The following is a 13697-nucleotide window of genomic DNA, read 5'->3' as shown; positions in this document are numbered from 1 at the left end:
AATTGCAAAATTAGAGCATTGATTTGAAATATTCATATCTTTACAATACTAGTGAATTAATTTGGCAAATGCATTAGTTTGAAAAGTTTAAATCTTACCATCCGAAAATGGTGAATAAAATCATAGACCTTTTTAAATCTTTACTGTAATAGCACATAAATTTGAGTAACTTTAAATGAATTTTCCTTATTAAAAAACTTTTAACTACTATATAAATGACACTTTGACAGTTCATTTTTTCACACAATAGCCAAACACATTATGTCTCCGAAGTCTCCCATGTCTAGCACCACCACTCCTACCCCACAGTCGAAAAACCAGCCACTGAGGCGAAGGCTATCCTTGGGGATGCATTCCCCTTCTAAAAATAAATTAGAATCTCTATACCTCAGTGAGAGGGTCGAAACAAATGACCTAAAAAAAGAGGTACAAGAAATGTTCGTGAGAATGGCGGGACTTATGGAGCCTCGTGACATACAATCTATGTTGCTTGAAAACCAGCCCCTCAAAAAACTCTATGCTATGTTCTGTGACTCAAAGCTAGGGGATGAAGGGACACATGGAGATGGGGACCAAGTTCGAAAAGTGGAAATAATTACCATAGATTGAACAAGTGTTCATCATAGATTCGACACAATCACTTTACCATTAGTCTTCACAATACAATTAACACGAGCCGGACATTGCGTTTGTCTGGTAAACTTCGTAATTACATCCTTAGGCTTTCGCCCTTTGAAGCAAGCAAGCACGTAATACTTAGACGACGAGCTACGTATTGCAACAGAAAAGCCTTGCAACTTCGCATAATCTTGATAGGCTATCATAAGGCTCTCTTTTGAATCATATTCCATTCCCTTCACTGGAGCCATATTGGCTATAAGATCTTCACCCGAAAAATCATCATCATTGTCGCCGTCTACACCATTAGAATCTAGGATCACAGTAGCTTCTTCTTCTCTGTTGTTATTTGCGTCATCTTCTTCTATCACATCATCTCCTTCTTCTATCACATCATCTTCTTCTTCGTCATTGTTGTTACCTTTCTCTTCCACTGTCACATCATATTCTTCTTCACCGTTGTTGTTATCCTCTTCCGATAACTCATGATTGTCGCCAAAAATTTTCTCATATATCTCGTTCATCATGCCTGAACACAAGAGGATAAGTGATTGAACATGATGTGAGGAGAAATGCTTGAACAAGTGTTCTGGAAATGAAAATCAGTAGTATTATGTGCTCCTACTAAGCAATAAAACTAGTAAGTACTACTATTAAACCATCAAACGAGTTATTCTAGCTAATATTTGATACTCAATTTTTTAGTATCAAACTATTCCCTAATTGCATCAATCTATTCCTGGAGGATTATTGTGAGTTAAACTATTCCCTAATTATTAGTATCAAACTATCAAAATATTGCTACGAATTAGTCGAGTAATATTTGATACTCATTTTTTAGTATCAAACTATTCCCTAATTGCATCAATCTATTCCGGGAGGATTATTGTGAGTTAAACTATTCCCTAATTATTAGTATCTAACTATCAAATTATTCCTACGAATTAGTCGAGTAATATTTGATACTCATTTTTTAGTATCAAACTATTCCTGGAGGATTATTGTGAGTTAAACTATTCCCTAATTATTAGTATCAAACTATCAAAATATTGCTACGAATTAGTCGAGTAATATTTGATACTCATTTTTTAGTATCAAACTATTCCCTAATTGCATCAATATATTCCTGGAGGATTATTGTGAGTTAAACTATTCCCTAATTATTAGTATCAAACTATCAAATTATTCCTACGAGTTAATCTAGCTAATATTTGATAGGAAAAATTCTACACGCTTTTCCTTGTTTAACAATACAAAATTAATTAATGGATCCTGATTATTAGTATCAAACTATCAAATTATTCCTACGAGTTATGCTCGACGAAATAACACCTCAAACACCCATACACCAAATGTTTGATAAAATGCCACAATGAAATGCAAATAACTTGGGGAAGAATACTCTCGGCATTATTGATAACTGAATGGGAAAGAACAAAGATAAACACAAATCCTCACAAAGGAGGCCTACTATATGAATCGTCCTTCTCTGATCTCTTAAGATGATCTTTCTATATGAAAAACCCTTAGGATATTCTAGTGCTAAATGACTGTACGTAGTGAAAACAAGTTTTCAAGAGGATAAGTGATTGAACACATTGATGTGAGGAGAAATGCTTGACCATGAACATGAATACGAAGCCTAAAACACATATAAATAAGAGCAAAGGGGTGGTACCTTTGATGTTTTCTTATATCGTGCCACCAATGATTTGGGTGAACAAGCCTGAAGATGCCGCAACCTACGACGCAGAGGGCCGGACGGTGGAGGCTGGTCGACGGAGACGGTGGAGGTCGACGGATGGAGGAGTGAAGATAGGGGGGTTGTATATCTTAATTTGTGATTTAGTTTATTAGTTAAAGAATGTAATTTGATATAAGTTGACTTTTGATAATAATTTGATTGATGTATATTTAGATAAAAGATAGTAATTTGATATGAATGGCCTTTCCATTTATGATTAATTGATATATATTTATTTATTTAATTATTATTTAATTCAAAAAAAGGGTATATTAGTCTACATAATAATTTGGCTTATGTCAAATTGACATAAGGGTATTATGTCTTGGAGACATTATGTCTCTAAATCATCACCCAATAGGTGTAAATTGAATAGCTAGGGCATCGAATCTAACATCGTTTTAGGTGCAATTCAAACTAAGTCACAACTTAAGCATGATGAAAGTATGCCAAAAATTTCTTGGGTCAAATTGGAAAAATTGTACACTTTCAAATGTTTAGAGCATCCACAGTGGTGCAGATGTCCCGGCAGACATCCCGGCGGATTTTTCAAAAACACCCCTTGTCACGTCATAAGGACCTCCCACTGCACTGCCACGCCATAAGGATCTCCCACTGCACAATGACAGACATCCCCAAGGACATCCACAAAAAAAATAAAAAATCAGGACATTCGCCGGGACGTCCGTCGTGGCACCGCAATGGCGGACGTCCCGGAAAGCCGCAGATGTGCGGTGTCCGCTGCCGACGTCCGCGTCCGCCCTCCCTCGCCTAATGGCGGACGTCCCGCGCGAATGTCCGGCACACCGGTCCAACGTCCGGCGGGACATCCTCCATTGTGGATGCTCTTAAGGTTTTAATAACACTTGCAAGATAAAACTTATGCACATTTATCATCTCTTTCACCAAATAAAATAAATTAACTAACCTTGTAAATTATTAAGTGTATTAATGAGTATATCTGAAAACTAAAGCATATGAACGACATAGTAGCAATAAACTGTCATATCCAGTATTTGAGAAAAGGAAATCTTTGATATAAAGCTGGATAGACACATTTTAACATTTTACAACCAAAGTACCAAAAAGGAAATACAAGTTGAATAACTTGAATTATTGAGATGGAAGGATTTATTTCAATAAAAAAGATGGAAGAAAGCTACAAAAATCACTTTAATACACACTTCTCCTTTAAATGCACCCAACTCCTACAGCACTTAAAATAAAATTATGCAGTTGTTGTATAAACTGCGGCTGAAAAGGAATAATAACAAGGCTAAAACTATTTCTCTTAACAGCAACACTAGTATGAAGTTAAGCAGCTGAAGTCCCAACCTCATTTTGGTGGATGCAAAAGCACAACCAGCATAACTCGAACATCTGATCACAGTAAGCTCGTTTAAGCATTGCTGAGATGCTCGAACCATGAGAAACTGTTCGACATTCTCAGCCTGCATTGCAGCTTGAAATGCTTCCTTTACATAACAAGAAATTCATCTTAATGAATAGCAAAAATAACTAAAGACACAAATCTACCTTTTGCTTGCAAGATTTCACTACAAAGAAACATATAGTACTAGTACATAACAAGACTCCAGCAAGACTCATTCCCATTTCCTAGAATTGAACAAGGATCAAATGTTGTACGATCAAGATATGACACCTAGAATTGAGATTTGGGCAGAGAGGAATCAGCTTATGATAAACATTAATCAAGTAGACTATTCACTCCGAACAAACATAGATGTAAGAATAGTACTCCATAAATCAGCATTTATTTTTATTCGAGTATATGAAAATGCCTTTACTGAACAAGGATGAAAGGTAGTAGCCTCAAGATTTGAGTCATGCGACGTTGCTTCGGACAGAGAGGATTCAGCTTATGATTAACATTAATCAGGTGGACCTATTCATTTCAGATGCTCGGCACAAGCACAAATAAAATTGGCTGCACCAGGAGAAACACCTGAAACGAAAAGTGAGCCCATTCAGCAGTACCTGTCAAAGCTCATCATCTTCCTTCTCCATATCAAACTTAAATCCAAGAACCAAACAGCATAGATCAAGTTATTATGTTTCAAACCCAATCTAATTGTTCAATCTAAGATATCAGTCAAAGTAAACAGCCCCTGAACATATGAGAAACTTATTACTAGTTCTGACTGAATTTAGCATCAGATGGGTAAGGCAACAATCATATCCAAGCCTCGAATCTCGACAATCAGCAGCCATAGGCCGGGCAGTTGAATCAGGCAAAAGGATCCGCCATACTTTTTCCTCATTAAGTAATCTAGATGCACTCAAACATAAATCACAAATTCAAAGAAGCTATGCATTTCAACTACAGAGAGTTCCAATTAAACATCAAAATAAGTGATAAGTGCAATAAAAAAATATAAACGACGAGAAAGCAAATCGGCAAACTTCTCTGCATCTTCTTCCACACAGCACCCAGGACATGCCAGCATTGAGCTTTTGCTAGCTTTCGTATTTCAAATTTCAACGTCTTTTTTTACAAAACATTTACAAAATATGCGTATGATTAGACAAAAAATCGATCTTTTTAGTAGGCAAACATAAAAACCCAAAAACTAATTAACCTGATCAACAAAATGAGATGTATCAATCAGAAAGGTACGGCAATTCACCTCTGTTAATCTCAATTCCTCACAAAAGCAAACACATTCAGGGTTTGAGTGAAAAACGATTAAAAACCTAGCCACTAATTCAATTGAGCTAGCGAAAACGAACTTTTAGTTGACAAAAATCCAAAAACGAATTAACCTAGCAAACAAAATGGGTTGAATCAATCAGAAGGTGAAATAATTGACCTCTGTCAATCCCAATTTCTCACAAAAGCAACCAAAACAGGGTTTTGGGGGAAACGATTAAAAACCTAGATACTAATTCAATTGAGCTAGCAAAAAAAAGCAGAAGACACGCGACGAAATTGAAATCGCATATCAATAGATATATGAAACAGTTAAAATTTTAAGATCCGAAGCAGCAAAGCTGTACTGAATAAATGCGGAGTCCTGGATGGTGTCTGGAAAGAAGGCACAAGGACTGTCGACAGAAACGGCGGCGGAGACGAATCAAGCAACGAGATCTTTATTTTGAGTGATTCTGTATCGGTAGGAGCTGAAATTGAAGCATTAGATCACAAAACAGAACATGAATCAGCTGGTAATTGTTAACCTATGTTGAATCATTGACAATACAGGTAAGGTAATGAGAATGTTCATGTTGAGAGTATTTTGGATAAGACCTTTACATCAGCTCAAGAGGATCCTTGCCAAGTTAGAAGGATATTCTGCTGAAAGGATGAGAGCAATCGGATGAGAGCACCCTCCTATGTTCTTGATGCAATGCTGCACTTTCCCACGTTTACTAGGCAGTTACTCCATGAGGCAGTTTTTCCACTTGTAGTTATTATATATAGATGTATATGTATTGCATCTTCTTCGATCAATGAAAAGTGCCTTGCACATTCCTCTTTTAAGCAATAATGGTTTCTTGCTTTACTATGGTTTTTGCTGCTATGATTATTAATCACATTCTATTAGATAATTTATATGGATGATAATTTCACTTAACCTACCAAACTATGCCATAGTAGTGCTCCTATTAGAATATTTTTTCAAACCCGTAATTCAAGTAAAAGAAAATTCCACATACTATCTTGTTTTTGTCATTTATTTTTATCGCACTTAGAACTTCTAAATTATTAGCTGAAGAGCAAACATCACACCGAACTGAAATCCAATCTTGCTTAGAAATCTCTCATTTATCAAGTTTTTAATAACTAAGTTGTTATTTATTGTTTAAAAATTCCGGAAATATCACCTGAGAAATCCTTATTGGGGACGTAGGGAAATATCCAGGGTCCCAGCTAACCTGCGCCGAGACGTCACGCTCTGCACTTTTATCGCACTCGTGGACTTATCCTACACCACATCTTGCTATCCACTCACACTACCAAAACTCTCACACCAAACCAAAGCATTCCGAATCCCCCAATTTCTTCCAAAAATGGCGTCGCTCACCCCAAATCCCATCCAATTCCACTTCAGAAACGCTAATTCCCCATCCAGGAGGTCCATTCCTCCGTACCTCGTCGTACTCTCCAACCTCGCCTCCTCGCCGGAGGATTCCTCCAAGCCCGCGCGCCGCATTTCCGCCGATTCCGGCCCCAAAGCTCGATTCATCGCGCGAAGAACTGAATCCGTCTCCGTGCGCCAGCTCCAGCGCCCGCTCAGTAATACTTTTTTCCTGAATTCGTGCAGTAACTGCTTGTGAGATTTCGTTTAAGACTTACTGTGTTTGTTGATGATTTTTCGCTCCAGCTGAGTACATGAGCTTGCCGGCGAGTCAGTACTCGGTGTTGGACGCGGAGAGGATAGAGCGAGTGGATGACAATACGTTCAGGTGTTATGTGTATAGATTCAAGTTTTTCGCGTTTGAAGTTTGTCCTGTTTTGCTGGTGAGAGTGGAGGAGCAGCCTGATGGTTGCTCCATTAATCTGTTGTCTTGTAAGGTAATGAATCGATTTCTCTCTCGGTGAGCATACTTGTGTGATGTGTGATGAATTTTATTGAATTGAGTTGAATTTAATTTTTGCAGCTTGAGGGTTCGCCCATTGTGGTTGCTCAGAATGACAAATTTGATGGTTAGCATCTTCATTTACATTGTGCGGTGAATATTTTTAGTATATAGTTACTGTTTCTAGGTTAATGTCGTTTGTTTTCAAACCCTATAAAATGAGAAGCACTAACAATTATTTGGTGGGAACTGCAACTGAGAGCTAACTAACAATTACTGGATTGACTGATTGAGGGTTTTTTTTTGTGTTGCAACAAAGAAAATGCAGTGGTTTCTGATCTGGTGTGTGTATGGTGTTAAACATGTACTGATCTTTGTTAAAAGTCTTAAGATGCTAGAATTATGTTGTGTTAGATGAAGTAGTCGGTGTAGTTTGCAGTAAGGGAACTCTTTGCTTCGTCTGCCTTTTCTAAAAGGATTTCACATATTGGTTTGGTGTCAGCTCCTTTGTTTTTGTGTCTTTCGTTCTGTTTCATAGTCTATTACGTTTTTTGTTCTCACTAGATTACATTGCATAACCAAGAAAGCCATTCAGTTGCAGTATGTTCATGCCCGAGTAAGCTATTCCATTATTTTATCCACTGATTGATTGACTGATCATTCCCCTCTCTAGGCTAGTTGAATATCACTGTCATTAGTAATAGAGCTTCAAACAATGATTGTGTTATTGAATCATGAATGGCATGATTAATGATCCGAGTTTCACATTTCCCATTCTTCTTTTTGAACTAAAGGATGAGTAATTTGTTTTTTTTTCATTTTTCGAAAACAAGGCATGATTTTCTAGATTTGCGTCTTTCGATTCTGAATATTACTGCATAATTCTTTTCAGGAGTCCTTTGACACTGATTTGGTATGGGCAATGCAGCTTCAATGGAGAATAAGATATCCTGTGATAGCCCAAGAAGTGATTCACCGGTTCAGAAGTTGACTTCCAATGCAGTCATTGAGGTACTCACATTATGCCCGTGGAACTCATCAATTATTACATACACAGGCAACTTTTCTTACATGGCTTGATGATCATCGTCTGCCTTGTGCAGGTTAGCATTGAAATTCCTTTTGCATTTCGTGCAATTCCAACACAATCCATTGAGTCAACTGGCTCCCAAGTTCTAGGACAGATACTGAAGGCTATGCTTCCACGATTTATGTCACAGGTCTGCAAATGTGATTATTTTTATTTCTCAAGTGTTTTATAAATATTGTATTTGTATTATAAAAATAGCTGGTTTTAGTCTTATTGAGCATTTAAAAGGGAAAAAATGGATCCCTTCCTCCAAGTTCAAGCTCTGGCGCTGCATATAAACTAAATAATAGTAGTACTAATAGAAAGCTAAGTTTGGATTTAAAATCCCATTCTGTTTATTAGAAATATTCCTTTCTAGGAGTAAAACTGATAGATCTTTCACCAAATATTGTGTGATCTCGTCTTGGAAGTATCTTGGTACTTATTCTTGTGCTGCTAAAGATTGGCATTCTGAGTTCTTTTTGCTTATCCGCAAACTAAAATCTCTTCTTTTAAACAATGTGCAGTTAGTGAAGGATTATCAAGCTTGGGCTTCCGGAGATACTTCCAGACAGCCTCTTGGGACGGGTGAGATCTAAAAACAAGCTTTCTACTTCAACACTAGCTATTTTAGTATCTCTATTGTGGTGTAAGTACATCTTTCAGTTCAACTAGGAAAATGAGTGATTTAATGCTGCATAAATGTGTAACTAATGGTTCCTTCATGCATGTTGCTTGCAAATTCATATGAATCACCAGTTCTTTATCCCACAATTAGTTGCTCACGTACCCACTCTCCCTAGGGAATTAAATCTAGGAATTGATGTATTATATGAGTAAAATCAAATCCAGATGGTGAAAAAGGATCCTAAATTGGAGAAGGAAGAAGGTTCTCTTGAGTTTGATTCATAGCAATATGAATAAATTGTATGAAAAGAGTCCATGTGTTGGCTCTCCATTGGTCACACGAAAAATGTGCTTAGCCACACGTTCACGTGAGAAGTCGCATGCGTATTCTGCATCAGCGTGCTTAAGTTTCCAAGCACGGGGTGCAGGTACTGATGTTTTGATGTTTTTAGGATGGATAATATCTCATATGGAGTTGACTGGCCCAAGCTCGGTATGGGCTGGGTTAGACTCACTCCATCAGTGAAACGAAGTGGGCTTAGGTTGGAATCCAATTGGTTTCCACTATGTATCTCATTTACAACTTTTCAAAGTTTTATTCCTTTTCCTTCTCCTTTAACTTTTATTTTTATTTTTATGTTTTAGTGTAATTTTAAGATTATTAATTTCAAGCACATTTGTCATGTGACCAATGGAGAGCCAACACATGGACTCTCTTCATAGTACAATTTAAGATATATTCTAAGGATCCTAAACGTCGCCGTTTTCAAATACTAATAAGTAATATCTTAGGATACCATCACGAGATGGGGTTCTATATAAAATTGATACAAAAATGTTAGAATATGATTGATAAGTATAGATCGACACAGTATTGAAAAAACTACCTAAGATTAATATAGATTTAGCCACTTGTACAACAAACATGAATTTAAATCATTACGCTTTGAGAAATAAAGTGCGATCTTTTCAATTGACATGAAACCAATCATCAATTGGGACAAAAATGCAACTAAGCTATATGTACATGCGACCATATTCCTATATCCAGACACACGTCGTAATTAAGCCTGTTTCCTTAATAATATGGTATGACATTCAAGCAGCTTCTGATTCCTTTTGTTAGAGATCAAACAAAATGAATATGGACATCAAAGAAAAACCATAAACATAAAATAGGCATGAACCCGAGCAACAAATAATTGAAGTGCAACACAAACATGTGCTATAAAATATGACCATGCATGTCCGTCTTTATAAGGACATCAACAATCGGACACACTATAGCTGCACTTCACATGCACTATTCGAGTGCCTTACATTCATTTTCCTTCATCACTTGATGCTCACAACCATGAGTATTAAAATTGCATTTCACTCAACACTGCTGAGAGTACTCAGATTTAAACCTGAATTATTGTCTTAGAGAGAAATGTTGTTTTCACTTTTCACCAATAACTTATACTATAGGGGTATTATATTTTTGTATATGATTTTTTATGGTTATTTATACAACTAATCGAATAAAAAATTGAAATAAAATAAAGTCCACATGTGTCGCGTGAAACGGTATGCGATGCATGCCATCTCTGCGCGTGCCTCCCCCCATTGTTGTGTGCGCACGCCGAGACATGCTTCTCCTTACTTCGTTGATGATGCACTAGTATGCTTTTCGCCACAACTCAAGAGCTACTATACGACAAGGTCGTGGCTAAACCACATCTTTGCAAATTGCACGACAAACGGTCTCATTGAAGATCTTCCCGCGATTTCCAACCTTGTTTCGTCAACGTAAACCCTATCAACAACCTAAGATCCAGATTTCATGTCCCATCCGAGGAAATCATAAAATCGCATGCAAGAGTTCAATGTTCGACAAACGAAAGACTAGGTGTAGGTCCACACCAAGTGTCTCCAAGAGCTAAATGTTTGAAAATAGATTAGATCGTTTGTTTCTTGGTGATGGAGTTTTGCATAGTTTTATGCAATAGTGTGATTATTGAAGAACATGTGATGAAGATTGAAAATAATTATCTTTTTAACCTAACGTCATGGATAGGTGCAGAGACTTTATATCCCAATGCATTTGTCCCAATGCTAATAGACATACATAAAATTACTCAACTAGGGTTCTTGGACATGACATGTCAAACTTATGTTCATGCACAAATTGTTTCAAATTTTATGTAATTTGTAAAATTAATTACGTTAATAATAATTTATGTATTAGAATCAAAATAAATATATAAAACAACTCAAATTAATAAGACTAATATGCTCAAAACGAGATCAGTGCTCTCAGTTTCTATGTATTTATGTCATTAATTTTGTGAAACTATTTATATACCTCCCTAAAGGGAAAATGCATATATATCTCCTAGACCTAGTGTAGGAGTGTAAATCACTAAAGGGACTTTCTTTATGCAAACAATTACAGAAGATAAATTAGATTCCATTTTAGACCAATCATATTCACTAATGTTTTTGTTTGTTTATGTTTTAGAACAATTATTTGATTTTTTGTCAACAATTATTGATTGATGCCACTAATATAATGAAAATGCTGTATCATTAATCATTTTTTTATTTATGAAAACCTATTTAAAGTAAATATTATCTCCATAACTAGCCTATAAGAAGTGTGTAAGGATAAAATCATGGAATTTAATTGATTATTAAATTGCTATTTGCATATTTTTAATACTTTGTTGACTTAGAAGGTGAAATGCAAAAGGAGAAAATAATACGGAGTTCAATTATTTGGTTTTACTTGATTGGGATTTTAATTATTTAATGAATGCCAATGATTTTACAAGATATTAATTCTTCACCCCACCAGTTCAATTATTTTAAAATAGTTCGAACTGGAGTAACATTTTTACTAATTTCGCGAATATTACTAGTTTTTTGGAATTAATATGTACTCCAGTCTCCATGTTTCTACGAAAAGATCGCAATATGTAATTATACTTTATTCAGATGTTTTTTTAAAAAAGAAAATTATGACTAAATTCCCATTTTTGGGAGCAGGTATCAAAATCAGAAAAGGGCGTCCCAACAAATATTTACATTCCAACTCTCTCTTTAGCCAATTCCACATGTGAAGTTGGGATACAATTTTCTTATTCTTTATTATTTCCATCATAATCCTAACACGAAAAATATCTTAATTTCACATCATCATCAATTAGTACTTTTCGGCTAAAAATCAGTACATTTGAATTGAGTTTATTGTCTAGCATCAAGAAAATAGAATTTGAGTATATTTTGGGATTGTTGCAACTTAATTATGTACTTAAATTTGAGATTTTAGTATTAACGTTGCAAAAAAAACATGTCAATCCGTCTTGATATATGTCGGCCTAGCGTAGGATCGAGTTGAGTCACCATTTATGCGTAGAGTGTGGCCCAAGGCTAGCCCCACATAGGGACGAGATGGGTTGTATGTTTTTATCCTCAACCTAGACTGATTTTGGAGATTTGAGAAATTTATATTCTCTATTCAAATACTTGGAGTTGGAGTTGGACTTCCTCATATCCTTCTTCTCTCGCTATTTCTACCACCACCAGTCCACCACCACTCTATGCCATCACCTCATCCTCCATCGCCACCACATGCCGTTTGGCAATGTCAATGGCGGATGGTGGGAGGGAGGGGGAGACCGCCCCTCCCCGGCTATCCGCTACCATGGACCCGGACGTGATTTTTTCATTGTCGCCCCCTTCGATAGCTTCCAACGTCGCCCCTCCTCTTCCGTTGGCTTCTGATGAGGCTCGTTTCATGCATGTGTTATGTGGTAAAACTATACTCAAATGTGTGATCTAACATCTAATTTTGAGCCAGGTGTGTGTGAAAACCGCCATATTCAGAAAAGGAACAGATCAGTTGGGCGGATGAACTGATCAAGAAAAAAAGTAAAAAAAATTGCGACATTGAGTTGATCAAGTCAGAATCAAGTGGAGCTAGCAGGAGTTTCCACATGGAAGATAGAGCTGAAGACCCCACCACAAAAGTGAAGGGTAGAAATGATATTTCGGAGAGGATGGTACCCTAGGGATCAGAGCCCTATGCCTCTCTATATAAAGGAAGCCCAACACGAGAACAAGGAGGTCCGGTCTGGGTGGGATCTCACAAGCGTTCTTAGAATATCTTTAGGAATTCAGCTCTCTTCTAGGGCTGAAATCGGAGCTTTTTTGCTTCATCTTCCTGATTTCCGTGCACACACGCTTGGTTCCAAGTTTAGTTTAGTTCTGAATCAGTTTGGTGGTAGTTTTGTGACTGTAATCGTTCATTTAGCTATTTCGCTCCGAAAAGGAGCGATGAAACAATTTCCTGTTTTCTTAGTTACTTTCAGTTCATGTTTCTATTGCTACTCATGATCTTTAGATTTAGTAAATTCAGTATTATGATCTCATTTTCTCATTGGTATTTTCTGTTGTTATGCATGATCTCTCGGATCTGTTTCTGATTACTCTCTTGCGATGCATATCTTAGCTCAAATGCTTTGTTGCTATTTGATTTTCGTGGATGTGAGTTTGATTCATGTTTGTTTGACTGCAAAGAAGGAAACTATGGTTGAAATGTTTTAAGATGTTTAGATCTGATAGATTAGTTGAAGGTTCTGCATGATCATGGGTTAGTTTCGTGTTTACGTGAATGTGGTTTAACTCTTAAGAGTAGATTTAAGTTTGCAAGTTGTTATGATGTTTCATCACTAGTAATTGCCCAGATCCGCTTTACTCTATTTTTCATGTTGATCCTGTGAAGAAGATGAAGTCGTTGGGAGAATTTTACTTTATCGTACATTTTGCAGGAGACTGACAGTTATCGCTTTATTCTGTTTGTCCATTTCAGGAAATTTTATGATGAGTTGATAAAGTTGATTTTAGTCCGTTTAGCAAGTGGATCATTTTAGTTACTTTAGTCTTTCAAGTCAAAAGTCTCAACTTAACCCACCGTAGTGAAGCGTGGCAGCAGCCATTCCCATTTCGTGTCCGCAAACAAATGTTAAACACATCGTCTCTGTGGGATCGATCCTTACTTCCCTATACTAGTTAATAGTATTGTGAGTTAAGGTTTTGAAAGCGCTTTTGAGC

General features: G+C 36.6%; 2 protein-coding genes and 1 long non-coding RNA gene across 3 annotated transcripts; 1 reads left to right on the top strand and 2 right to left on the bottom strand.

Annotated features, from left to right (window-relative positions):
• Positions 1–620: 620 nt before the first annotated feature.
• On the bottom strand, positions 621–2594 carry LOC121764520. Its single transcript, XM_042160530.1, has 2 exons — positions 2297–2594; positions 621–1147 (listed from the first exon to the last, which is right to left on the bottom strand). The coding sequence occupies exon 2, from the start codon at positions 1143–1145 to the stop codon at positions 621–623; it is 525 nt and encodes a 174-aa protein (XP_042016464.1). The 5' UTR covers positions 1146–1147; positions 2297–2594.
• An 872-nt stretch (positions 2595–3466) lies between these two features.
• LOC121763776 lies at positions 3467–5885 on the bottom strand. Its single transcript, XR_006042493.1, has 2 exons — positions 5631–5885; positions 3467–5503 (listed from the first exon to the last, which is right to left on the bottom strand). It is a non-coding gene; the product is annotated as an uncharacterized LOC121763776 (long non-coding RNA).
• A 425-nt stretch (positions 5886–6310) lies between these two features.
• On the top strand, positions 6311–8747 carry LOC121763398 (uncharacterized protein SYNPCC7002_A1590-like). Its single transcript, XM_042159409.1, has 6 exons — positions 6311–6620; positions 6709–6899; positions 6986–7031; positions 7833–7915; positions 8008–8124; positions 8501–8747. The coding sequence occupies exons 1-6, from the start codon at positions 6395–6397 to the stop codon at positions 8570–8572; spliced, it is 735 nt and encodes a 244-aa protein (XP_042015343.1). The 5' UTR covers positions 6311–6394; the 3' UTR covers positions 8573–8747.
• Positions 8748–13697: the final 4950 nt, after the last annotated feature.

This window comes from Salvia splendens, chromosome 14 (assembly GCF_004379255.2).
Source record: "Salvia splendens isolate huo1 chromosome 14, SspV2, whole genome shotgun sequence".
In the NCBI taxonomy this organism is placed as follows: Eukaryota; Viridiplantae; Streptophyta; class Magnoliopsida; order Lamiales; family Lamiaceae; genus Salvia; species Salvia splendens.
Note: the sequence above shows the minus strand (reverse complement) of the source record. Positions and strands in the feature narration are given on the sequence as shown.